The sequence below is a fragment of the Aptenodytes patagonicus genome, chromosome 7, assembly GCF_965638725.1.
Source record: "Aptenodytes patagonicus chromosome 7, bAptPat1.pri.cur, whole genome shotgun sequence".
NCBI lineage: Eukaryota > Metazoa > Chordata > Aves > Sphenisciformes > Spheniscidae > Aptenodytes > Aptenodytes patagonicus.
Window position 1 is genome coordinate 66486925 of NC_134955.1, and position 27731 is coordinate 66514655.

Sequence of the window (27731 nt, forward strand, 5' to 3'; positions counted from 1 at the left end):
TCGTAACCAGGGTTCTTTCCATATTTCTGTGCAGTTGCCACTTGTGCGTATAACCCTTCCACAGGAAATAGCAAACGACAGCCAACGTACACACAAGTTGCGCGAGTGTGTTTAAATGATGCATATTAAAATGCATATGCAGTTCTGCATTCATTAGGGCAATGACCTGAGGCTTTACGAACGGAATATAAAGCAGATCATCAGTGAGGTATATCTTTACCAGTCCGGGTGAGCCCGGAATAGTACAGACTCCCCCTGGCTGCTGCTACTCCCTCCCAGGGTCCCCAGCTGAATCTCAGAAGGACTGCTGCTATCTTCTTTGTCCTGGAAATGGGAGACAGGCTGTCGGGCATCTCTGACAGAGGGAACAAACTCCCACAGCTTCTGGCTGCTAGGAAAACAATCGGCTAGGCCCAGCGGTGGTGGCAGCCATCTACCATGAGCGAGGGAATGGATAAATAAAGGGCACGTCAACTTTGAGGCCTTACAGCAGAGAGGAAAGGAGGAAGGGCCACAGGCAGAAAGCAGCACTCGTCTCGACTGCAACACAAGTGCAAGCGTACGAGTGGTCTCTTAACATGCGCCGCATGGCTGAGTCCTGCAACACCCAGCCACAGGCTTTCTGTCTAAGGCCAGGCCACCTGCCCCTGTGGCAGGGAGCAGTACGCCGCAGGCTACGACCTTTCCTACACCTCCGCCTCGTGTGCAACGTTACCTGTCGGCAACTATTCTGGATTTCAGAGAGAGGGCAATGGAAATTTTGGCGCCTCCCTTCACTTTCCTTAATAAAGGAAGCACCGAGTCTGAAATACAGCTTATTCTTCTCTTTATTACAACATCGAAAAAATACATTCGTTTAGTACATTCCTCAGAGCAGTATTCAGCAGCTATTAACAGATGACCCATGAAACATGGTCCAGGCTTTGCTCTGGAGGCGCTCGCTGTCCTGAGCAGTTTCCCATCCCCTGCAGTTCCCCATCCCCTGCAGTTCATACACACTCAGGGCAAAGACCAATCCCGCCACAGGAAGCCCCTCTCTGCTGCAGTTCATCTACGTTCCACTACAAGGAGAGGGGAAGGAATACGTAAAAGCAGCAGATCAAGTGGCAAGGGTCATCCCAAAAGCCAGACAAAGGGATGTTCCTGCCAAAAGAAGCTCCTGAACACGTGACAGAAAAGTTGCAAAACGGAGCTAAACAGGAAAAAAACAAAACCAATTGTGACTACTTTAATGACCTAGCCTTGTATCGAGGCTTCTTAGATTGTTTCTAGAGGAACTCAGTTGAAAGACTTTCAGCTAAAGATTTGTCTTCCAGACAAAGGTAAGAACCAAGTGAGATGAGGAAGGATCCTGCATAAAAGAGTCGTATCGGCATAGTTCCGGGCTTTCTCATCTCATCCAGCTGGCAGGAGGAAAAACCCACTTGTCTGAACTGGGGAAACTAGTTTTATGGGAAGAAAATGTAGGCTTGAATATTGACACTAAATGTTATAATCAAAATGGCATTTAAATGCTTGTGCAAATAAAACCCTGCAATAAGAGTAAAACCACAAACTTTAATAAAAAAGTCTGGCTTTATTTAAAAAAAATTTACAAGTGTATTTCTTTAAACCTCAAACATACACAGCTGAGTTATTCACATCTTCCATTAGATGTGGCTTATTGCTTCAGCCTCCCTCAGCAAAGTGCCACATGACTAATGAGTTTCCCCCTCCACAAAAATGTATCTACCATTTTACAAAGCTCTCGTGCAGATGGGGGTTTTTTTTTCCCCTTTAACACTTAAACACAGCTGGTTTGACACAGAAAAGTGACTGCAGCTTAGCCGTTGTGCAGATGGCAGCAATTTTACCCAACCTTTGCTGCCTTGATTTGCTTCTCGCTCCGTTCGGTGTCCCTTGATCACAGGCTGATGCACACTGGCTAACTGGGGTGCCAGAAAAGACCACTGAAAGCATCCTGTAAGGCTCGGTGACAAGCAAGAGAAGAAGTGTAGCCCCCAGCAAGATCCTGCGGAGAGGCGGCTCGTACGTGGTTGAGATACCTAAAACAAAGAGAAGCATTATTTTAGAGCAGAACATCAAACACCTGCGTAGTTCAGAGTACGGTGAGGTCGAAGCTACTTTTTGGGAGAAAGCAAGGAGATGGAGCTGCCTACTGCTAGCCACCTATGAACGTCTCGGTATAAAACCCCCGTTAGTAAAAACAATGACGACGCTGATGCACCTTCAGCCAAGCTGCCCAACCGGCGCACCGAAAAAACTTGGATCTTTGCAATAGGTTGCACAGGGTTAAGTACACTCACTGGTTTGTATTTTCCGTGCTCGCTCTGGGGGAAGGGTTGCATTTTCCCTCCTTTGATAGTTCCTTCTAAGACGATGACGACGACAACACAAGCTTTCCTGCACTCCCACAGGAGTCGAAGGGTTTCAGCTCTGTCCAGTTAATGCTGGGCGCTCCCAAGAGCCGACTGTGCTGGTTGCGCTGATGACAACAGGGCTGAATTTTCTGCTCTCGGGCCTATCTGTATCTGGAGTAAGTCCACTGACACCAGGGAATTAGATCTGCAGGAAGCTGTCATCAACATTTTGGCTAAAGAAGCCTCTAAACTTCACCGTTAATTAAGCATCATCACCCATTTGCAGAGCCACCTAATTTTACACCAAACCAGCCAGACTGATGAGTTGACATTGAAACGCACTTACCTACGCTGGCACTGCCGCAAGCTCTTGGCTCCCCTTAGCTCCTTCTGAGGGCTCCAACCCAGTCGTGCACGCCAAGAGCTCCCATTAAAGGTGTCTGCCCAGTGGGGCTTGAATGGTTTCATTCAATGCTGTAACCCTATAGTTCTTGCACCCCACATAAAACAGATACAAGACCGGATCCTCAGCTAGTTTTGCACCCAAACCCCACCAAATACAAAGACAGACACGGGCTGTAGCCTAGCACGATCAGCACAACAACCGTCTCAAATTCTGAACAGCAGATAAAATACCATAAATGAGAACTGCTTTGCACAGTTGCCCTGTAAGCCACTGAGCTTCAGCTAGCTGTTTTGATTCATCACTTGGTACATGTTGCTCCTGGGAAGGTTGAGTCATTCCACCTCTGGCTTGGCAATTCAAGCATAAACTTGCAAAACGCATACAGCCTTTTATAATGTTATCCCAAGAAACCTAAAACAGCTGCACTTTTGGCAGGAAAATACAGGACCACCAGTAAAATATCCAAAACAGTTGCATCTTTTAATTTATGACTGTACACTGTTTCCATAAAGAGTATATAAAACAGGTCAGATTTTATAGGTAAGACATAATAAACAGTCATACCCATTGATGCCATAAATGTGTAGAAAAAGAGGTTACTTAGAAATTAATTACAGTTTTAAAACTGTATTTCTTGCACCTTATAACCACAATGCACAGACATGAGCAACACTTCTGGGTGACTGCTGGTGAGATGCTAAAGTTAAGGGACTGAATTTGCCTCCTGTGGCCAAGTTGAGGTGAGCTCTGCCGCTTTGTTCAACTTGTGATGGAGTCTGGTCCTCGCTGCTGGACACGGGTTCTCATCAGCACGGGCACAGACAGCAGGGCACAAACCCTTTCAATAGCGTTTAGTCCAAAGGGAATCTACAAACACAGCAGCAAAGCTGGTCCCGTCTCTTAATTTGCAAGGGAAGACGGTCTGCAGAGCGCTCCTGTTTTGTGGGAGAATGCACTTAATAGGGGTTTTTTTTTTGTTTTTTTTGTTTTTTTTTTAACATTCTTGTTACTTGTCCCTTAATATTTTAGGAGGAAAATCTCATCCTTCCCAAAGGCCTTTTACAACTGCCGTGGGAGGCAGGAGCTCCTTCCCCCCGCCAGGAATGATGAAGGGATACTGACAACAACAAATAATTTCCTTCAAAACGCTGGTGTGAAACTACCTCCACCCTCCAAACCAGAGAGTCTTATCAAAATCAATTTCCCACCTCAGATTTTACTTCTATCATATTTATTTCATTGCACAAACTTCATTTGCCACTCATGCACGGAACAGTCTGGAGAAAATGGGATTATTTTACATTTCTATATTAACAAAGGTTGGTTGTGTGGTTTTCATTACTTATGTTTCGTTACTTTTCTTGTATCACTAAAGGAGAGAGGAGGAGTCTATTGTTTCCCTTTTTTTAGGTCATCTGAAATGGGGGCATCAGTTTCATAAGAAGGCCTGATTTACAGCCATTACAGCATTTATAGTTAATTGGTATGCGATCTCTGAAGCAGCACAAAATCATTGCCAAAAAGGCCCAGATCAACTTTTACTACGGCGACCTGCATTAGTTCTCCTTACTCCTGTGAAACAAGCACGACACGCTGCTGGCTGTCAAGTGAGGTCTTTATTTTCTTGTTAAGTATCTAAACTTACTGCTCTTGACCCATTTAATTACTGTGGTGCACCAGGCAATCACAAAGAATCTGCCACGCTGAAGCCACACAATGAGAAGCGAATGTTGCGCCGGCTTTTCCGCACCGATCCGCATCTTTGCTGCCTGAATCCAGCCGTGCCCTTCGCCGGAGTATCTCTCTGAACTGGATTCCTGGGGTTTCTGGCAGAGGTCAGCACATCTTTTCATGTACACCTTTACAACAGCAGCAGGAAGAAGTGCTTGCCAAGTCTTATTTCCAAAAAGTCAAGCTCCGTTAGGTCTTGGGACCTGGAGGTAATTGCTCTCACTAGTTAGCAAATTCCAGCACACTAGGTCTGTTTTTCATAGGTTTATTTTAAGTACCTGTAAATCTTATAAGCAGAAACCAGGAAAAAGAGGTTTGCTTTTTCTGGTGCACAGTTTTTTAATGTAACTTGTTTTTACTGAGAGCAGACTAAACTCTGAAGTTAAAAAAAGCCTGCACTATTATTTTTGAGCAGGGCTAAAGGGCTGTGTGTTCTCTGCCCCATGGTTTCACGCTTCCCGTTCACCGTAATGCCTACGCTCTGCTTCAGGCTCTGCCCAAACAAGCCCCCTTTCCTTCGTTGCAGCCATTGGATGTTGATCTTCCCCATTAACCTTTCACGTCAGTTAAAACACATCGTATTTTGTTCTTCATGAGCCTTAAGGGGACTCATTCCTGACCTTTAGTTTCTCATCACCATGTGAAGAAAAAAAAAAAAAGCCTCCTGTTTTCAAGGAAAGAGGTGTAATTCACACTTGGTGCAGAGGCTCAGAATCAAGCTGGTCATTCCTGGGGGTGGGTTTCCTTCGTGTTTTCTCTTTCCGAAGGCCATGTCACCATCACTTCATCAGGAACGACTGGGTCTGCTGGAGAACTACGCAGTGATGCTTAGCGTGGCAGCGGGTGCGATGCCCCGTGCCTTGCCACCCGCTGCCCAGGCAGCCTCAGCACCACTTGGCATTGCCGTTTCTGAGAGCCAGAGGACCCAACACCAGCTTGTCAGGCGGTAACACCCGAGACCACCGGCAAACGTCCCTTCACTGCTCGACAGGGTGGTCTCGTTTCAGAGAAATTCAGGAAAGACTTCAGAAACAATCAGAGAGGATGGAGAAACACCACAATCAAACAAGCAAACCAGGCTAAAAAAAAAAAAAACACACCTGAAAAAAACCCAAAAAACAAACAAACCAAAACACCAAAACATCCAACCAACAAGCCAAAAACACCCCACAGCACTTCCCTCCACCCACCCAACTGAAAGTATCAGTGCTTGGGATTATTTCACACAATATTCCCCCGTCTACCCAAGATAAATACACTCCCACTGGTGTTTCTGCAGACGCATCATTGGAGGTACATGTGGAATACTGTGTATTTGGCATACAGATTTTACTTTTTTTGATCTATTAGGTATTTTATGGGGGTGAAGAAAAGAAAAATCACTCACAAGTTGACCAAAAAAAAAATGATAATGTAGTTCTATTCCACAGAATAGATTTACTGCTCATGTGATTATCCGCAGTATCCAAGACAGAAAGTAATGGGGCAGACATTAGATCTGGGAAATTTTCCAGATTCATCATTTAAATAATAAATAGTGGCTGCATGAAAGCAAGCAAAATACTCTGGTTTGGAAAACTGTAAAGCATTAGTAATGCAGTAGCATACGCTGCATTCCTGAACCTTTCTGGAGACAATATTTTCATTAGATTTATCAAGTCTCTAAGATGAGCTATCGATGCCTTATTCAGAGTATCCTTGCAGAGACTGGGTCTTATCAGATGAGAGATGCACATAAGAAACCGGATTTTCTCTGGCCTGTTTTTCATTGAGGAATGCGTGGCCTGGGTTACTCTATAGCCCCTGAGCAGGTAAAAACCGAGCTCCTCCACTCAACTCTGGTTTTGTTTGAACCAGTTCTAGCACACAGTCAGTTCATGCAGCCAAAGCAGAATTTGTTTATAAAGTGAGCCAAGTTCATCGCTGTTCTTCATTAAATAGCCCTGGGAAATTCATTTGGGAACAGGCCTTCGCTAGGTGTTATTCAAATATGGTGTGGCTCTCCCTGTCTCGGAGACTGTAATGTCTATGGTAGGACAAAAACACAACATAAAGCTGATACTCAAAGAAGTCCAGAACAGCAATTGATCCTTCCACAGACTAGCTACAAGCCTGATCCCAGGTCCTCAAAAGTCAAAAAGCAGTCTTTCATCTATTTTAGCAGACGCTCTTTGGGCACTATCGTTGTATTTCGATCTTAACAAACCAACCAGCTATTACTGGTGTCAGAAATTCCTGCTGAACACCAGCCAGCACAGCCTGTTCCAACATTTAATGCAACTTCTACACAACCATGAACTCAGCAAGGGCTCCTCACGAGTCCAACTCAGTACCTCCTGCGAGCCTTGCACCACGCCCAAGGTCATGCTTCCAGCCCTGATGGCAGCGAGGCACCTACCATCAGCCGCTCTTCTCCTCCACCCTCCAGGACAAGGACTAAATGGGAAAAATCTATTTAATAGTTGAATGGGGAAAACTGTTCCCTGGAAAGGAACAGGTCCATGGCTGCCTCAAGGAACCAAGACATCATTTGGTTGATAAATACAGCGTAACAGTTTTAATTACTTTCATTTGGATGTGACCACAAAGTCAAAAAAAATGGACAACAAATGATTCGGTGTGGGGTTTGCTGCAAGCACCAGCAAACGGGCAGGCAGCTACCCACTGCGATAGCTGAGGGGGGTTTGTTACTTGGTTGGGTCTTTTTTAATGCCTCTGGATATCATGCCTCTGTGCATACAATTGCACCAATCAGTGTGAATATCAAAAAACTGCTAAGCATGATGAGGTCCAAATACGACAGATCCCAAGGCAGATAGAAAAAGAATGTATTTTTAACCAGATTATGTCACCCGTTAGTCTTGCAGCAGGACAAGACCAAATACAGCCCATAGTGCAGGGGTACAAGGAACCTCTAAATACCACAATACAGTTTTGGCTACCGAAAAATCCTGCTGAAGACAACAAGAGAGCCACCATAAACACTACCCTTGAAGCCCCAGCAATCCCCCGTGCAGATCCGCCAGTTCAGATTTAGCTTAGTAAGCCAGTCTGGTTTTTTATTATTAACAATACTGTTTCACTATGCTCATTTTCTGAGGGCTTAGTGAGCAGAAATTGCTCACCAAGGTGTCAGATGAGTGCCAGATCCTAGCCTTTTCCATGCCACCAAGTTGCTCAGCCCATTTCACGTACCCATGCCCCAAGAAACTGCTGCAGAACTGTCACTTACTCATCACGATTCGCAAAGCTGTGCCCGGAGTTCCTCTCATTCAAACCAGCACGTGATCAGGTGTAGAAGCTTACGGCGTGCTTGTAAAACCCCCACCTAAGCCTCCAACGCAGGACACACAGTAGTGATTCTCTTATTTAGGGGCTGAAGCTGCCAGAATTGACTGCTGAATGCACAATTGGTATTACGAGCAAACCCTCTGGTTCCAACTGACTTTACCGTTAATGACATTTTCAGGGGCTCGCTTGAATTGCTTGGAAATAAACGTATCGATACTTAGATGATGTTTGAGTATTTTTTCCCCCTTTTACTTCAGAGGGAAACTTAACCGACTTTCCAATAAGCTGAAGTCTTCATCTTGCAATGAATTCTTCAAAATCAGATGCCTACTGACTCTAAAGGGTCTCTATTTATCACAATGAAGATTTAAGAAAAATCTTCTTAATTGGGAGTTTGACTTCATGGCTCTTACACCTTTTATTTCTCGGTTTTAGGTCTTTTTAAGTGAAGAACTCTGTTCTATCAGAAATAACTTTTCCCAGTAGAAAAGCCAAGAAAACCCCAACCCACCAAATCAATAAACGAAATCCAAGACCTCTAGTGATTCTTTTCCGCCTCTTCCATCTGCTTTTTCTAAACAGCAATTTGTTTCAAACGCTGTCAGAGTTTGGAGTTTCTGGGCAGGAGTACATGTCAACTGCGTGTGGTGAAACAAAGTTCTTTAAAATTAAAGTAAAACAGGTCTGCCACAGCACGCCTCAGCTAAGATGGAACAGCACAGAGGTCTGCTACCGGACACTGAAGAAGGAAAAACAAAGCCTAGAAAAGTAGTATTAGCCATGAAACAGCTGTCTCTGATAAAGCCAGTTCTGACTCCAAAGGTAGAAATCAGTGATGAGTTATTCCTCCCTCTCTTCCCCCATTTCTCTTCTCCCTTATATCAAAGGGCAAACATTTCAGACCCTGGCAGCCCAAAGCCACACGTGCCCTTGCTGTGACGGCAACCCGGCAGCATCTCGGGGCTCAGTGCTCCCGCTCCGAAAGTGGCAGCTTCGCTCCTTGCCATTCAGCTACTGCAGTGACCAATAAAAGAATCTCCCGAGTGTTTAACATAAAAACTAAGGCACTTTTATTTGATGTTTCACATAAACTGTTTCCTCTTTCAATGGTGAAACACATACATAAACTGTAAGATATATCTAATTACCTATATCGGAGATTTTATTACAAATTACCTATGACATTGGTGAGTACAGTTGTGAACCTTGCAGTAGAAAAATCTTTAAATGCAAAAACACAAAGTCAAAGAAGCCATCCTTGGTGGGGGGAAGAGAAGAGAATCAAATTTTCCAATACTACTTTCCCTGAAAACTTCCTCTTTTTGTCATGAAATCCAGACTCCAGAGACCAAACATTTCCACTGAAAAGCTAGTACATTGGGGGATGGAATAGGGGGAAATTTTCTCATGACAGCTACCTCAAAATACATCTTCAGTGCTCCTAAAGGAATGCATCATAAAAAAACCCAACTCTTCTACTGGCAAAAAAAGTTTAAAGGAAGAAAGCACCTGGTTCTCCAGCGTTTTCCTAGCACTGCAATTCTACCGCTGCTCTAGTTTTTAAATAGACATGAGATCAGAATCAGGTACCCACGTTTATTTAACACATAGATAAACATTTGCCTTTGGAGTAAGTGAGAAGCCAATGCTGTTGCCTAAAGGTAAGATGAAAAAGCACGGAGAAATGAAGATCAAAGAACGAGGAGAAATGCCTTCTGCCCCACAGAAACTGTCTGATATAATTTTAGAAGAAGTGGATGTTTTAAAGTGTAAAGACAGGAAACTAATGATGAAAAAGGTTTTATAGAATAAAGGAAGCTTTGTATTACTCTGACCTAACATGCATTTTCTACATTTTCTACGCCGCAGGCTGAATGACAGTCCTGGGATACCACTTGCAGGCTGTGCATACAGGTTTCTGCAGGTACTGCCGTAACAGCAACTCCAGTCCCGCTGCAGGGTCCTACCCAAGAAGGCACCAGCCTTGATACAATTATTTCACGCGGAGAAAGACTATAGACTCAGAGTACTATGGACTATAGACTTAAAAGACCATCCACTTAAAGCACTGTAGACTATAGACGTAAAGACTACAGACTTAAAGCACTCTGAAATGGGACATAAACCCCTTAAATGGTGCAAGCTGACCTATACCCATCTTCGAAGGAACTGCAAATCCAATTACACCTGTAGACAGTATGTTAAAAATGTTAGCAAGTTAAATAAACCTCTTTTTTCACAGAGGAATTATGCAAACTAGGGATTTACATTCAACAAGAATTCAGGTGTGTAAATCCAGTGCATGCTTGATAAACGCATTTTGCACCTCATGTAAGCCCAGAAGTCACAATGGGTGTCTGCATATTTACTTTGATAATAATCAAATCCTACATTTAATCAGGTTCTCTTAACGTTTGACCAGGCGGCATCACTTCAGATGAGGTGTAACAGTTTGAACCTTAGAAAATGTAAATACCAGTGCAAGAGAGCAGCCATTCCTGTTTAGCAGTAGATTCAGTGATCTGAGCTAATGCAGAAAATCTTGAATGCACTTTCAAAAGTTAAAGCAATGGCAGAGGACATATTGTTTTGCTGGTTGTGTTGGGTTTTTTTAGTTTAAAAAAAAAAAAGAAAACCCTGAAGCTGCTAGAGTACACCATAATCCCCAACAGTCAAACTTCAGAGAAAGGAGGCATATTCTCAGCTGGTATAAGTCAACATGGTTTATAGATTTCTGTGCTGTTACAGGGCAGATTCAAGACAATGATTATCTGAAAGTTCTCCTCATTTTAGCAAGCGACTGCCTGTTTTAAAATGAAAATGGGAAATGGAAAGCAGAACCTGCAAACACATTAATCCTTTGCAAGCAAAGGAAAACTAAAGGCTACCCAATTTCTTTTCATTCACGTGTTTCAACACTATAAAGGATATTTTATACAAGTTTTATGCTGACTTTTCTTTCTTCAATTGTTGGGGGGCTTCCTCACGTCCCACTTTCCTCCCAGTAATATATTTAGTTGTTTTAATGGCTCCATACATGTCAGTCAAGAACCATCACTGATTATGCTGTGTAAACAGTTTGCTTCTTGTTGCTCACCGCACATCTCTGCACCACACATTCCTGCCGGCGTTCCAGATGCCGTCTCCAAAATATGCGCAACCGCTACCATTTGGATGATTTCCCCCACCCCCTCCTTCAAACTGAAAGAATTTCTGCTTAAACTCTTTCCCAAATAGCTGCTTGAATTCATTATCCCTGCGTACTTAGCTGGTAACAAAAGGTTAATGTTTATTTCTAGAAACCTTGCTCACAGGAAGCCTTCCTTCAGCGCAAGTGACTTCCGTAACTCGCGCCTCTGCGAGCGGAGGGGTCGGGAGCGCTCTTGGATGAGCGGGGGCACCTGGTCCCCCATTTGTCATCTTCCTGAGGTCACCTGCCAGCTGTCTGTCCTCTCAACACCCAGCCTCGCCACCACGGCAAAGGCATTCTCCCTCGCTCGGGTTTCCAAGTCTGAACTTCCAGATACAGTAAATCAATCAGCCGTCGCAGAAACTGCTCAAACAACTGCAAGTAAGCATTTTAGCACCCTTGAGCAGCCTCGCTGCGTAACAAGGACACTGCAGTCCTAGCTGGAATCCAGCAAAGCACTCGCTCTGCATGACTAGTATAGATTACACTTCAGAGGACTGCAGAACTGCAGCTACATTTAGTCTATGACTAAATCAGGCTCCACTTGTACTTGACCCTGAGAAGAATGTCATTGAACACAAGGGCCTTTTCTCAGCTATGATCTCGTATTTTTTTCTTTTCAATGGTCATTTCTGTAATTGCAAAGTAGCTCTCTTTTTAACATGTTGTGGAAATGTTTTGGCATGGCTTGATCTTCAAATTTTTCATCTTTCCCCCTGCCCTCCAACTCCACTCTTCCTCCCGCACGCTACATTTAGGACAAAGGTCACCAGAAGAACGTGGATATGTTTAAATAATTATTACTCTGAGGAAGTTAACCATTGTTTTGTAACTTACTACCTGAGTCAGGACTGTTTTCACAGGCTTATCTTTTTTTAAGGATAGGGCAAGTTCAGTCTTTAAGACATCACTGTGTCTTTCCCCATGGCTAGGGGAACGTTTCTCTGGGTTTGACTCCAGGAATACAGCACACGACTTTTATTCTGAAAGACAGTTCTTTTGGACACACAAATTCTTCTTTTACGATAAAAATTCCCTACAGTTCCTCACTCTCTGCCTTTTTCTCCAACTTCCGCACCCCCCACCGCGTACCATAAATTCCCCAGTGCACAGCAAGCAATCCATATTGATGAACTGGGGCTTTGAGCAAGCTACATGAAAGAGATTCCTCCTGGACCAGCTTCCATGTAAATTATGCAGCTGTGAAGCAAACAGAGCCCTTTCTGAACAGAGCGCTCAGTCAGGAACACCTACAGAAAGAGGATGGAGATGCACAGAGACTCTCCCCCCCCTTTTTCAGTACATTTTGCTTGACGGGCAGTCCTGTGGCAGCAGACCACAAGGATGGTCATGGCTGTACCACAACTGCAGAGCACAGGATAGCCTGCCACAAGCAGAGAGGAGATATTTTTGCCCCAGAAGCTCTGGTAAGGACCTCGACATTGGGCCCGAGGCTGGAAAATGGACTGGCCGGCACACTTTCAGAGGGTTTTTTTTTTCTGCATTGAAGGACTGTGTTTTAGTCCCAGCAGGGGAGGACAGAGCCCCTGGGTGACTCCGGTGTCAGGCATGGTCACAGCCAGGCTGCAGACTAATGGAGTGTCAACAGTCTCGCCCCTACGCCCTCCCCCAGTTTGCCTCCTCCATCTACCTGCCCTGTTGCGCAGCTCTGAAATGCCACTGCAGGGCACCGATCTCTGTAAGAATGATGAGGCTGGACCTAAGGGGAAACAAACATCACCTTCTCCCCCCTGCCAGCATAAAGGACTGAGAGCAGGAAAATAACACCCGAAATGCATTTACCACAGGCTTTGCCCCCAAATCACTTCTGATGGAAAAAACATCATCCGAACAAAGAAAAAGCAGTATATAACCTCAGCTTTGAAAATACTGTCTCCCCAGGTCAGCTGGTCTATTCTGTTTTCACTGTGATGCAGCATCCTCCGCTCTGACAAAGTAGCAATGAATTCATGTTGTATGGTAATTCCAGTTTAATATGACTCAGAAACAATATAGCACAAGATGCACAAGAATTTCTTGAGGGTTTTTAACCTCTGATACTGATCAGATAAGTAAGCCGCCAAACCTAATAATTATCTCAAATGAATAACTACGAGCACAGAGCAAGTTAAAAACTTTGAGATAATAAGAACCCAAAGTTATTTTCTTTAGGCAGTATTTGAAAAGCATAATTGTCGAAAGCAAAAAGATTGCAGTTTGAACGACACTATTTAAAGAAGATGAGACTGTTCAGGTCAAAACAAGGTGAAAAAAACAGCCCGCCTGGTATCGCAGCTGACTAATGCTCTAATGCATTAGACCCTCTGCTTTTTCAGGTTCTGGTTGCTGCTGATCAGGTCAGCATTTCAGTCTGATGTTGAGGATCAAGTTTACAGCTCTCAGCTATGCTGGCATTTGCTCCTCAGGAAGGCCTGGAAAAGGTGGGAGAGAGAAAAAGAGAGGAGGGCAGGAGCTAGGAGTGAGGGCTTCTCCTCAAAACCACGGCTGGGCTAAGAATTAGAAGCATCTGCCGAAGTCGTGCAGCCTTTTGGCTGAGCTCTCAAACACCAACCTGCAAAGGAACCGTTTAGCCCCACTTTGTATTACAGAGCAGTCAAAGACAGCTCACAGAGGTGGAGGGGAGAAGGGGAAAGAGTTGCCCTGTTCTCTTGAAAATATTTTTATAGGGAAATGAAGGAAAAAAACCCGCTCCTTCAATCCTAAGACATTTCCTCCTATCTGTCAACATATGGTAGGAGCTATTACAATTTGGCTTAAATATAAAGTATAATTTTAAGCCTATTTTTCTATTTTAACAGTTTGACATTTCTATTGTGAAATCTGGGTGTAATTCTCTGGATTTTATTGTCCTTCTCTATTGTGCCCTGGTGGAATTTCTAGAGGGGAAAAAGCAGTGATGATGGGAGATTTTCATTTTACTTTTCTAAAAAGACAATGAGTTAAGTGTCTAAATAGAATCAGTCTTTATTTTATATTTTTTATTCTCTGCTGCTTTCAGTCTAACAATTTCCTGAACCAGCAGGAGCACAGACATCAAAGCAGAAGTATGCTGAATTAGGCAGAATCCCTTAGTTTCACCTGGGGGAGAAAAGTGCTAACAGAGTCGTTACAGAGGAGTGACATTCACAATTACTGAAATTCTCCATGGATTATTTGTATAACAACTTGATTCACCTTGCAAACTGCATCGTCAATAAACGTATCCAAAGAAGTTGTGCCTCCTGATTGAATCGATTCTGAAACCCTCTGGTGCAGAAACTGCGTTTTTAAACATTCACAGAGAGTGCCTAGCAATTGGGGGGGGGGGGATTATCATTAATAAATAATGACATTTAATAAATTATCTGGTGATACCCTGCTGAGGAGAGAACTCACATTAACACTAGGTGGCAGAAGGCTCTGTCACATTGAAGACACCTGCAAACAGATACACTCATAAACCTAGACTTAAGCTTTGATAGCTGATTTTAGAAAAGCTAGAAGAAAAACAGTCAAAAGTAAATTAACTATAAAATACCATTTTCCATTCACTCTTCCAGTTCTAATTCTGGCTCTGACATCTTTAGCGCACACCGTTTCACTGCTTAAAAGATCACTGGCTATCCCTGAATCTGAATATACCTTCTAAACTTGAACCTTAAATCACCTCTTATTCAATTCAGGTGAAATTCTGTATGTGACAGGTGATTCTATTAAGCTTTTATTTAAGTTAAAGAGGAATTCACAGTTTAAAGAAATAAATGTCCATTAGGGCAAGTACACAATAAAAACATACAATAATTGAAAGATACTTGAAACCAAGCTTGGAGTGCCATAGCAAGCACACTTCTGCAGCTGCAGGAAAACCAACAACCTACAAGCAAAACTCATTCAAAACTCCTCAAGACTCACTGTGGAAAGGGGTCTCCTAAAAATGCAGCTGCTCCTTCATGGAAATGCATTTTCAGGAGATACTTTTGTAATTACATATAAAATTCCGTGGTGTCAACTCATTTCTTCTAGTTTTACATATTTAACCCTTTAAAAAGTGTTTATGCTTGATTTTCTTCTAGTCTGGCCACTCTGTTTTCAACTCTCTAAGTTTCTCTCTCACCTAGTCTACATCAAATTAAAATAAGGAAACAAAACGTTTAACTTCCAGTAAAAAAAAAAAGGTAAGTGAAGAAATATCAGCGATCACAACTCAAAGACAGCATACAAAGAAGAATGTGCTGCGTGGGCTCTAACAACCCGGATAGCAAAGAAAGCAAAGAGCAACGTCAGATGTAAGGAGGAAGCCATAAACAGAGAGGAAAAGTAGAAGACAAGCAATGTCTAGATGTTGAAAAACAAAAGGGGATGGAGGGATAACGACATGCTATTTCCTTAGGCAAATAAGTTAGAGTCGATGGCAAAGATTTCTTCTAGATCGCTGTGGCTCCACTGCTTTTACACTTGCCAACCAGTAATGTCGCAGATTTACAGCGCTTGAGGGTTGGGTTCTACAAGTGCAGCGGGTGCCAACGAAGAGCTCAGTAGCCTTGTGGTGGGTTATTTTGCACCTCTAGACACAGAGGCTCTTTGTGTTTAAATATAGTATATTTTATCATTCACAGTTGTCAGCAGTGGAAATTGTCACCTAAGCAGTAAAAGATGCTGTTGAAGAAACAGGAGGGATTGGTTAGAAAGTAAAAATTATTTTGGCCACGACAACTCATCTCGCTGCCCATTTTGAGGGTAAGGGATCAAGCCACCCATTGCAAATTGCTGCCCGAGAGTCAGAAAAATCAATAGTAGGTAGGAAAGCCTACTTGCCAAGGCTACAGCCACTGCCAGCAGATTATTAATGCATCTGTCTGCATTCTTTAATGTTTCCTAAGAAGCAACTATGTTAACTGAAAAGGTGCGATGTGTCACCAGGCCTTCTCTCCTCTCCTCTTCATTTTCTCTCTATATTAAAACCTTGGCTACCAAAGAAAACAATCATGTTTCACCTCATCTTTTCCCAGCTTTTCTGAAGTTCAGTTCCTGCTCTGTAGCAATATATACAGTCTAAGTACTATCCCTGACAAGCTGTTTGACAACCCTAAGTTGCACATCTATTTTACTCCCAGAGCTTTGGAGTTGGTAGGGCTTAGATGGGAAATGGAGGCCAATTAAAATAAACACAGACAATATCAATGAATTCTTCAGAAACACACAAGACAAGCAAAATGAAACACTACTGGCTTTTGCCCACAATTAGAATTCAGCCCATCTCGCAGGCTGAACGCTCTGGCTGAGGTCCAGAAAGACACTTAAGCACATGTCTTATTTTAAGCATGTGAGTAGTCTCATTGATTTTTCACTCATGCCAGTAAGAATATTCAATGCGCTTAAAGTTAAGCACATTGTTAAGTGGCTTCCTGGATCAAAGCCAGGCTATTTAGCCCTTGCAAGAGTTAGTCTACAGAATATTTACCGTTATTTTAACTTCTCGAGACTTTCTTTGAGATAAAGTTTTATGGGGTATGGAAATATTTCATTCATCGAGTATCATACGAGAAATGACTGGTTTACAGCAACCTTCAGCAAACAAGTATTCTTCCCCTTCCTGCATCTTCTAAAGCAGTAACTGGAAGGATTATCGAGACACATAAGCAAATACACCGCTAAAGAAAATTAGTTTTGAAAGGGCAGCCAGCAGTCTTACTGATCTGGAAAGCAAAACTAGCCCCACAGTGAAAAGCTGACAGACATATTAATTTTCAGTGAAAACTAATAAAGTCATTCGCCAATATCCCATTCCAATACCAAGTCCTGTACAGCAACTTTGAAAAACAAACTAATTGTTGACCGAAATGAATTATCACAATAAGCATATATTCAATTCTACTTTTCCTTCTTCCTTTTACAACGAGTTGAATACAAAATCCAGGGAAAGACCCGTTAGTGCTTCCTCAAGATGATCTCACTACATCAGAGCACTTTCTAGAGATCAAAGGCACAACACACACTATTGCTTTTTGCTACAAAGCAGCAAATGCCATTCGCTTTGCTACAGACAACTGGATTAATTATCTGGTTGGTATTATCCAAGTTCAGTATCGTACCCTGAAAAAGAACTGAAGAAAGGCGTTTAACATAAGGAAAGCTGTATCGGGTCAGACCAATGCTTCCTCCACCCCAGCAGTCCCTCCCCAGGAGCAGAAAAGGGAGCGCATGGGAGCCTGACCACGGCGGTGAGACCACCAGGACAATATGACAATTTGCTCCTATTTTACAAGCAGATGTAGCTTTTCATTTCAGTACTTCTTTCTTCCTGAAATGTTTAAACTCAGTAGTGAAAGTATGTAATTGACAGGGCAATATATGAACAGAAAGCCATTTTAAAACTAGATCATCTCTTTGAAACCTCAGGTTGACTCACAGCTGTATTATTCATCATGCCTTACACCAATGCAACTCCACTGATTTCATGTTAGCAAGCTCACACCTGACGGCGACTCAAGCCTCAGCATCTAAGACACCACTTTAGAAACTGGTAGACTACCCTCATGGACAACCTCCGAGACCTCTGCAAAAAGTAACTAAGATGATAAAGGTAGCCTGCTGACAAACAGACACTTTCTAGTGGATTCTGGTTTAGAAGTCCTCAATTTGAAAGAAATAATCTCTCTCTCTTTTATATATAGAGTTATTTTACATATCTTGATGCTGAGATTATTTGATGAAATTTTATCATCTTGTCATGCAGGGTCAGAGCAGACAGAAAGGCCATAAAGCAGAGAAGCGTTGAGGCTGGAAGGCACATCTGGAGACCATTCAGTCCAGCCCCCCTGCTCAAAGCAGGGTCAGCTCAAGCAGGTTGCTCAGGGCCGTGTCCATTCAAGTTTTGAGTATCTCCAACGAGGAAGACTTCACAAACTCTCTGGACAACCTGTTCCAGTGATTGACCTCCCTCACAGTAAACATGTTTTAATGGAATTCCCTGTATTTCAGTTTGTGCCCACTGCCTCTTGTCCTCTCACTGGGCACCTCTAAGAAGAGCCTGGCTCTGCCCCCTTTACTCCCTGCCCTCCATCAGGTATTTATACACATTGACAAGATCCTTCTGAGCCTTCCCTTCTCCAGATTAAACAGTTCCAGCTCCCTCAATCTCACCTCACACAACAGACACCCCAAGTCCTTACTCTCACTCCAGTGTGTTCATGCCTCTTGCACTGGGGAGCCCAGGACTGGACCCAGCACTCCAGATTTGTCTCACCAATGCTGAGCAGAGGGGCAGGATCACCTCCCTCGACCTGCTGGTAACGCTCTGCCTAATGCAGCCCAGGAGACTGTTGGCCTTCTTTCCCACAAGGACACATTGCTGGCTCATGGTAAACTAACTTGGTGTGCCCCAAGGCCTTCTGTGCAAAGCTGCTTTCCAGCCCATCGGTCCCCAGCCTGCACTGGTGCATGGGGTTATTCCTCCCCAGGTGCAGGACTTTGCATTTCTCTTTGTTGAACTTCACGAGATTGCTGTCAGACCATTTCTCCAGCCTGTCGAGGTCCCTTTGAAGGGCAGCACAACCATCTGGGTGCACGAGCTGCTCCGCTGAACTTTATATCGCCTGCAAACTTGCTGAGGGTGCACTCTTTCCCATCAGCCAGGCAGTAATGAAGAGACTAAGCAGTACTGGTCCGAATATTGACCCCTGGGGTATACCACTAGGTCCTGTTTTGCTTTAAAATCCACAACACAACAGGTACGTTAACATCACTAGATTGTATTGGTTTAACTAGTTCCCATTTTTAAATTAAGATGGTTAAATGAGAGCAATATTTTAATATATGCAAGAATCAAGTCTGTTTCTGAACAGTATCTGCTGGCTTAACTCATTCTTAAAAGTGAATTTCCTTTAAGAAAAGTTCAAAAATCGTTTATGACTTCAGAGGGAAAGACAGACTTTTCTTTTTGAACTGCTTTAATATGTAACTAGCCCAAATGATGGACTTTATTAAGAAATCATTTCTGTGGACAAAATTGCACCTTCACTTGAAGAGACAACAGCAACAAGAAAGCTGTATTCCAGAACTGGGATTATAGCCAGCTTATGATGGAAAAACATTGAATGCTTATGGCATAATTATAATATTACAGCATTTGCTGCCAGAATTACAAAAATTATTCTTAAAATTATGCCCTAAATAGAATGTTGTTTAGCTAAACTGAAAGCACATTCCAAGAAATGTGAAAAAACAAACTTACCATGACTCCAAATCTAAATTATGCATACTAAGGGCTTGTTTTAATAAAAGTACATTTAGTGGCTGAATAAAGTTTCTCAAAAAAATATTTTAAAGATAATGAATGCCTGATGTCCAAAAGAGTGTCACATGAAATTTCATCATTGGCTCATGTAAACTAACCTCAAATTTAACCAAGTGCAACTGTGATCAATATTGTGTCAATCTGAAAATATCTGGGGCTTAAGGCAACAAAACCAGATGCAAGGATGAGTACAAAGTTGGAATCCACAAACTGAATAGAGTTCTTTGCCACTGAAAGGTCTGGAACAGTTATACTGGCAGGGAGAAGCCAAAAAAATGAAAAGTTTTGATAGTATTGCCACATTTAGCAAGAAGAGAGTCAAGTGCAGGAGAAATAAAAGGGAGCTAGTTTGTTACTGTTGCATGTTATTTAATTTTTTTTCTTTTAAAGATGGCATCCTCCACTTTTAGGCAGTTTGGGGCATGGACTGTTCCTCCACACACCTCTAAATCACTGTACAGTGTCTAATACGATGGACTTCCATTATATGTTCCTAGGCACTTTTGTAAAGCAAACAGCAACAATAAGTAACAAAAACCCCAACCACATAAAATATAAACACTGTCAGATTTACTAACACACTCTTGAAAAAGCCCTAAGAGTTACCGAACAGTAAGACTCCAAAAGGCCGACTATATATATGGTAGAGTTGTGCCACAAAAGAAAAGGACGTTGGAAACAGATTCACTGTGACGAAAACCTGAAGACAGGGTTGAGATTTCTTTTGTTCTTTTTTCCCCCAAAAAAATGCTGATCACCTTGCAGCCTTAATTAACAGCAACCATCCTCATCCTTGATGACTTAAAGGGCTCATCCAGTGAGAAAGAAACCCATCCAGTGGACAGAAACCTAACATCTGCCAGCCAGGCAGGTCTTCCCAGCCTGTAAAAACTAACTCCTGGAACAGTTTTGTCTTTGTTCTGCTGCAACACGCGACCACCTGTAGTACCTACCGGAGAGGGGGAATGCAGTCTGGTTACCCAGTCTCACTACAGATGAACCTTAATGTATCATAGAGACATAGACTCTTTTAACTGTAGTACAGATACTCTGTTGGGCATACTAAGTGATTGTAGAAATGTGCGCATACACAAACATGGATGTGCATGTACTGCCCACCACTGTGCTTTGTCATGCATCCCAATCTCAGAAGCAGGTGATATGGAATAAAAAGTTGCCTACGACAATCCCTTTTTATTGTCTTTATCATTTCTTGGCAGTAATACTTAGCATGAGTTGCAGTGGAAAAACCCACAAACTAAAAACAAAAACTGAGCTGAGGGAGGAAAAGGTGTCAGAGTGGAGAAAATGGAGTTTTATTCCTCAAAACAATAACCCCTACCATGACAGCCTCACTGGCTCCTTCTCCACTGACAGGAAATTTCTGTAAAAGAATCATGTGGTGCTGGAACACAAAACTGCAGAGCTTCATACGTGAGACAGGCTACAGTCCTGACCAGGGATTAATGACCAAAATAAAAAGCCCAGTCCTCTCTCCTTTGCCTTCCAAATACTAAAAACTTAGAATGTGACAGAAACCTGTTGACTTTGACAGGGTTTAAGTTATACCAATATGAAGTCAAAGAAGCAGAACAGCTAAAACTGGCAGAAAAAATAAAAGTCTACGACTTCATTTCCTCACAGAGTCTCCTGCAAGTTTCTATCTTCACAAAAATCAGCAGAAAATCCTAGAGGACCACAGAAGGGCAATGGATTTATCAGGTCTGAGAATCCCAAAACAAAGATGCAATTGAGCTAGCTGAAAGCTTAGAAAAATTAAAAAAAGTAAAAATAAAAATAAAGCACAGAAAGCACCTACTAGAAAAGCACTGTCAGTATTGTCGTTTAGGCATGTTTCCCTCCCCACCTCTGAAAAGCTGTCTGGCATTTGGCATAATTGGGAGGAAGAATTTTCTCCCCTGGCGAAGTCAATTAACTTCACTGTATTTGTATCACCTGTCAGAGCTGAATCTGCTATCTTCTTCGTGTCTGACACAAGCTTCTACACCTACTTGACAGATCAAACGGGTTTTAAAGAAATTACTGTACTTTAAAGGGAAGTTCCATGGCTACATCAAGTCAAAAAGCTGCAAGACAAGAGGTGAGTGATCATTATATTAGTACATGATACACTCCCCTAGAATATTAAAACACAGTGTATCTTTGTACTGAAGTTTAACTTCTTTGATGCAATTTGCTATTTCATTATGAAACTCCTTTAGTCTTCAATCATCATAAACATCTGTAGAAAATTAAAGAAGGCAATTTTCCTGCTTTGTGCCCTTGAACTGCTTAATTTCTCATATTATTAAGATATAAAAAGTCCTTGCTGTAACAAGAAATGTAAGAAACGGTGTGGGCCACTGCTTTAACATGAACAGGTACATGCATGTTTGTGCACAAACATGCACTGAATGTTATAACCAAGCTTTTTTTCTTTTTAAAGAAAATACATAAAATATTACTGCTTTATGCAACACCATACAATGTGATGTCATTAGATTACAGGTCATGCCACTCTTTGGCATCATTAAACCAAGTGCCAGATCTCATCATGTTTTATGGTCACTATAACTCAAGTCCAAACTCATTTCCCATTAGCCCCAATTTAATGTTTGTGTTTGTTGTACAAGCAATGTACAACCAATGTAGAAGCCTCCTAATTAAAGGCAGCAGAGCAGAGAAAGATAACACATACAATGTGCTTAATGCCGTTCTTCAGTTAAAACGTAAATGAATATGTAGCAGCATGGTGGGTAATGCAGGTGCTGAAAAAGACTTCTCTATCGAAATGCATTTCCTCGTAATCGACCGTTAAAAGCAACTGGACCAGTACTCCAGCTCTCCCAGATGGCAGCCAGGAACTGGGAGCGCTCACTGGATGCATAATTGGGAAACAACGTCAGGGTCTCTGTGGACCTATACTTCCCAGTTTTTAAGTCCCTGAGCAGCACAGAAGAGCGTATCACAGAAGAAACACAGTCACTTTTATTTGGGCATGGATCTATTTTGAAGTTAAAAGCTATGTTCTACTCACCAAAGGTACTCTGATACTCTGGTGAGAAAGAGGGTTTGGTCAAATAAAATTTCTTTACTAATTAAAATAAAGCTAATGATTTCTAGTGAGTTGGTCAAGCACAGCGCATCACATCTGACAGGTTGCTGATGTGATTTAAGGGAAGAGCGCGAAGGACCATATTGATTTCTCCCATCAGTAGGACAAGCACTCTAATAAGTTGACTTTAAAGTAGCTACATAGAAGTATTGCATTATCTGCCACACAAGCGCTAAGGAGGTTTTCCAAGACTTAAATAATATTTTGGCACATAAATCTACTATGGGCTAATGAGATGCCCTTTGTGACTGGGAACTTCTTGTACTACAAAGGTTCTATCACCTGGAGCCACAGAAGAGCAAATACCACAGCAGAAGCAGAGCCAGCTCTTCCCAGACCACCTCTGTGCTATTCCAACACACTCAAGTCCAAGATGCCCTAGAAGCCATCTCAAACGTAGCCCACACACACACTTTACCACGAGTGCAGTTTTACACAATTTCCCTATAACTCTTTATAAGGGTTAAAGCTGTATCAATGCAAATTCCTCACTCTTTGTATAAAAAGTACATTCCATTTTTTCAAGGGAAAAAAGGTCTGGTAAGATTTCCACAGGAATGCTATGGGTCTTCTTCCCGAGTTAGTTATCTTTTTGCATCAGAGTTATTATCCTTTAATCCCACTAGAGTGCAAAAGCTCCCACTGTATGCTCGTCTATTTAATCCACTGCTGCTGAATGTATTCCACGCTGACCTATGGATTTGTTTAACCAACACTGGTCTCAAATTTCTTCACCCCAAGAACTAACACATCCCTCAGTGACTCACCTCAATGAAAAGGAAAGATCAAGCTCACCTTTAGGTTTATAACAAAAACAGACAGTAATTTTTTTTCTTAAAGTACCACATTCAAATCAGTTTCATAGGAGCTACACCAAAAAAGTATTTAAAGCACAATATACACTGATAGATCTCAAGAAATAAGTGTAAGTGGGGATTCATCATCTGATGAGGTATTTTCCCTGCAGGGATCTCATTTTATCCCAGGGATACTCAACAACTTTCATCTACGATTTAAAAGAAAATATAAAAGTCACTCCTTGTAAAATGCACAGCTGTCAAAAAATCTGAGGGGGCTGGGAAAATAGATGAATTATTCAGGCTAATCTGTAGTACTTACTCATACGGACTTCTTCCAACTAGAGACAGCTTAATAGCAAAGGTCATGCAGCTAGGAGCAAAGAACACAGGTCACACAAGACACAGCACTACATAAATTAATTAATACTGGAAACAACATAAAGATAATAGTGGCCAACCTACAAAACATGAGCTCTGGTTACTTCTGTAGCGAAGGAGGCGGATACATACACAAAGTAATATCAAGCAGGGGAATGGGGAGGGAAAAAAAAAGGATTTACATTTGGACTGAAGCCAAACTCCAAAGGTATTTTGGTGCTTAACTGCCTTTGAGGATTTTAGTCTACCTGATTTAACAAAGGCTATAGAGGAATCTGTGACAGGCTCAGATCTGATCCATCTCGCTGCATGGTCGGTCTCTTCCTCTGCGGCTCTGCAAGCACCTTTCCAAGCAGCACGCACTGCCCCATGCGCTGATACGTCCTTTTACACTAACGCCATGTTTCCAACACCTTTCCTTCTCTAGTCTAATTATCCTAAGCTAGTATGTGTTTTCAATCAATTCAGAGCCTAGAGCTCATTAAAACTAGCAAGGCAGTCTCTTCATTCAATTAGTTGCTCTAGAAAATGTTACCTTTGTCTATTCAGTATTCAACCTGGTTTTCTGCAGGAAGTTCTCTGAGCATTAGCTTCTCTCTTCTGGGGCAAAACACCTATCTTCAGCTGTAGTTGCTAAAACAATCAATGCATTGACATGCCTACAGAAACACCTAATAATACGAGAGCAGTAACAACAAGGAGTTATTACGCTGTAAATGTAAAATGATATATAATGATATATGCATATACACATATGCACACGCACATATATATCAATAAAATCATTCCAACAGAAATTACAGCTTTTCTGGGTGCACAGAGCATGCCCTCAAAGCAGTTATCCTTGATGCCTTAAGTCCTACCCTCTTCTTGGAAGAATTAATGGTACCAGTGCAGTTTCTTCACCACTTTGCAAGGAAGCAGAGAATTTTTGGCAGCTCTCATTCCCCCCTACATTTACCCCCACCATGTGGCAGCTATTCTTCTGGGAGCATCCAAACCTTTTACCAGAAGAAAACCAAAATTTTTGGAAACAGCTCATTAAGAGAAAATGTAATCAATGAGTTTATATGTGGGTTGGAGAAAAGGGGGGAGGAGAGAAGGTGAAGGGACTCAAGGAGCACACATGCTTATTTCGATGTCTTTTTCCTAGAAATTTTGCTAAATTTAGCATGTCTTCTGAATCTTTTTTGTTTTGATTTTTTTTTTTTTACATCAGAAGTATTTTAAAGCCTCTCCTTTTTTTGTATTTCTTGCTTTTCATATGTTTTTGCTTTCTTAAGGAAACTGGCAACTGAAATGCTGTTCTAAAAACAAATCACAAACATTTAGCAGTGTTGCCGTTTCAAACACCAGACTCAGCTGAAACTGCCGTGTGGCAAGACGATGCTGTTTCAGCTGTTGGAGCCCTCAGAAAGGGCAAAAAATGCTGAATAAAACCAAAATATAAGTCATGAGTCAACAAAAACTCTGGGATTTGTTGCAAATAACCATCCTTCAAAGCAGCCCAAAATAGAGGATGCCCTAGTCTTTGAAAACACCAGTAGCCTGTATTATCACCTCCTCCCAGCCATTCCAGCTTATGTGGTCCTCTCTACTCTAAGTACCAAGTACTTCCCAGTGCCTAAACATTTATATTTCAAAACAGATAATCCCATTTTGCAGGTAACGAACCAAAGCACCAATGGGAAAAAAAAAAAAAGAAGGAAGAAGAAAAAAAAAAATAATCAAAGGACAGGCCCATAAGGAGCTTAGATGCGTAACTACCGTATTTCAGAAATCTGACCTTACCAGCCTTCCCAAGGACAAGTAGTGGGGAAACCAGCTCCCTCTCTGGAGATCTAGACTAGAGCCCTGCTCTACTTACCTGTCATCCCTCAGCAGGGCTACTGGGAGGATGCTGACATTTACATTAAACTCCATTACTGCTCCACTACTCCCATGGAAACAAGACGTGTGCATGTGCATGAGGAGGGCATGAAATAGACCCATATGAGTACTGAAATATCGCGTATTTGCTATCCCCATTCACAAAGTATTTTTCTAAGAGGATAAAAATAGCATTAAAGGAAAAGACATTGATTTTCTTTTCTGATCTTAAATTCTCAGGGCAGACAGCCTGTAAAACCTGCTACCGTAGTACATATGGGCAGTTGATCTCAGCAGATAGCTCCACACAGTTTTTCAGCATTTCTGTTTTGAAATACAGGAAAGTCAATTAGCAGCCAGTAGCTCCCACTAAAGCCAAATACCTACTAACTTGGCCAAGCTATTACCACGACGAACAGCCTGCAGCAATAGCACACTGCTTCACTGCCGCGGCTCTCTGTCATACAGGTAGCTGCATTCCGTTGCTCCATTTGCAAACATCCCTGAGCCATGTCGGGCACACTCCTCAATTATATGAAAGTGCCTGTGAGCACACACAGTTCATCCACTGTGTTGCAAAAGAAAGTAGTATCCACACATACTGCCCAAGAGTAGGAACATTAAAGGCACTTCTGTAGGCCTAATTCTATTCCCACTGAAGCCACTACAGATCCCCCCTGCCAGGGCCGGGAGCAGAACTGGACCTATGTTGCACTTTTATTTATTTTTAAACTTGCTGCTCTCAGCACCCAAGCAAGTTCAGTGGGAATTTTTCAGAATAATGTTTTGACGCTAGAGCCAAAAACAAGTCAGGGAACATGTGAACTTCCTACAGCTCTTAGGAGAAGGCAGGGAAGGAGTCTGGCGGCGTTAGCTGCAAGACCTCACGGAAATGGTGAGGAGGGCGGTTGCACTGAATTATCACTGCTGTCATCTCCAGGGTCAGTACTGGCTGTTACAACACTATTGATTGCTCAGATGCTTGTAGAATTGGACACCAGTTTTATATGTTCTGCTGCTGGTCCATGCTTTTCCAAGCAGATTTAAGGGCTGGATAAATTGAATTAATTCAGTAGACCTAAGAAGTCTACAGATCACTTCTGGGTGAGCAAGAATGAGAAAGCAGTCTCACAAAAATAGTTACTTCAGTGACTGCTCTTAGACAAAAGCCAAAAGATCGAGAAGGAGGATCCTATGGCCTAGACTCCTTGATGCAGAGTACCGCTCATTCACAGCAGGCTCTTGAAAGCAAACTCCCCTATTGTACTCACACCTTCCCAACAATACTTCCTTCTCTTCTGGTGAGGAAAAAAAAAAAAAAGCAGGATGCACCTACATCATGGAATGAGGGGGGGGGGGGGGGGGGGAAAGATTTTCTTTCCATATCTCAGATTGTTTGCAGACTCTGTATCTGTGGGACTTTTCATTCCAAAATTAACTGTGTGCCAAAGAGAATCTGGAACAGCAGAGCCTTTATGCTTCCAAGTCTTGAGATGGCCTCAGAGTGCAGACCTCCTCTTGTCTCTCATTTCTGGAATACTTTTTGACAATTAACAGAATCAATGACCACAGTACAAGAAGTCTTCCCAATCCATCAGGGCCTAAATGTGAAAAGAGGAGGAGGAGAGAGGGAACCCTCTAACGACAGGAAGGGGAGAAGAGGTGTAGATTTTTTTTGGCTTTATTCATGAGCATTTCCTTGTGAATTCTGGAAGAGAGTCAGGAAATAAAGATAGCAGCCAGAACTGACCTTCTGCATCTTTTTAAGGGAGAACTAGACCAATGCAGCAGTAGCAAATAAAGGAAATACACAAGTAACTTTCTCCGTGCAAGGCAGATGCTACCCCAATACACAGAGTTGGCATAAAACCATGGTATAGAGGTTGTTTGGGAAATTCTTGATAAATATTAAAAACACGAGTATGCCGATATCTGCATTTTTTCCAAAGTTGATGTAAAAATTAAAGCATGGGTTGATGCTCCTGACAACAGAGGAGTCAGTAAGATTCCCAGGTTTAGGGGAAACAACAAAGAGGTAGAAAAACTACCTGTTATCTTGAATCTCTATTAATGTCAATAGACTCCAGAGAAGAGAGTACCTGTATTGGAGCCAGGATCACAGCACCTTTTCTATCCTTCCAGAAAGGCTCACCTGACTTTTTGTAATGACAGAGCAGAGGTGCCTGGACACATGCCTAGTGGACTAACGCCAGCAATAGCCGAGACATGGGACCTCCTCTTTCTACAGGGTTTGCCCTCTTCTCCTCTCTCCTCCTCACAGGTATATGCATTGCT

The 27731-nt window shown here is 42.3% G+C and overlaps 1 protein-coding gene across 2 annotated transcripts in view; it reads right to left on the minus strand.

The window, feature by feature from the left end:
- Nucleotides 1-809: 809 nt before the first annotated feature.
- The window catches only part of MNAT1 (MNAT1 component of CDK activating kinase), a 129104-nt gene continuing 102182 nt past the window's right edge, over nt 810-27731 (minus strand). For both annotated transcript variants that reach the window (XM_076345646.1, XM_076345647.1), the window contains one exon: nt 810-2045. In XM_076345646.1, coding sequence (XP_076201761.1) covers nt 1925-2045 — 121 coding nt within the window. In that variant the 3' untranslated portion in view covers nt 810-1924. The remainder of the gene's footprint in view (nt 2046-27731) is intronic.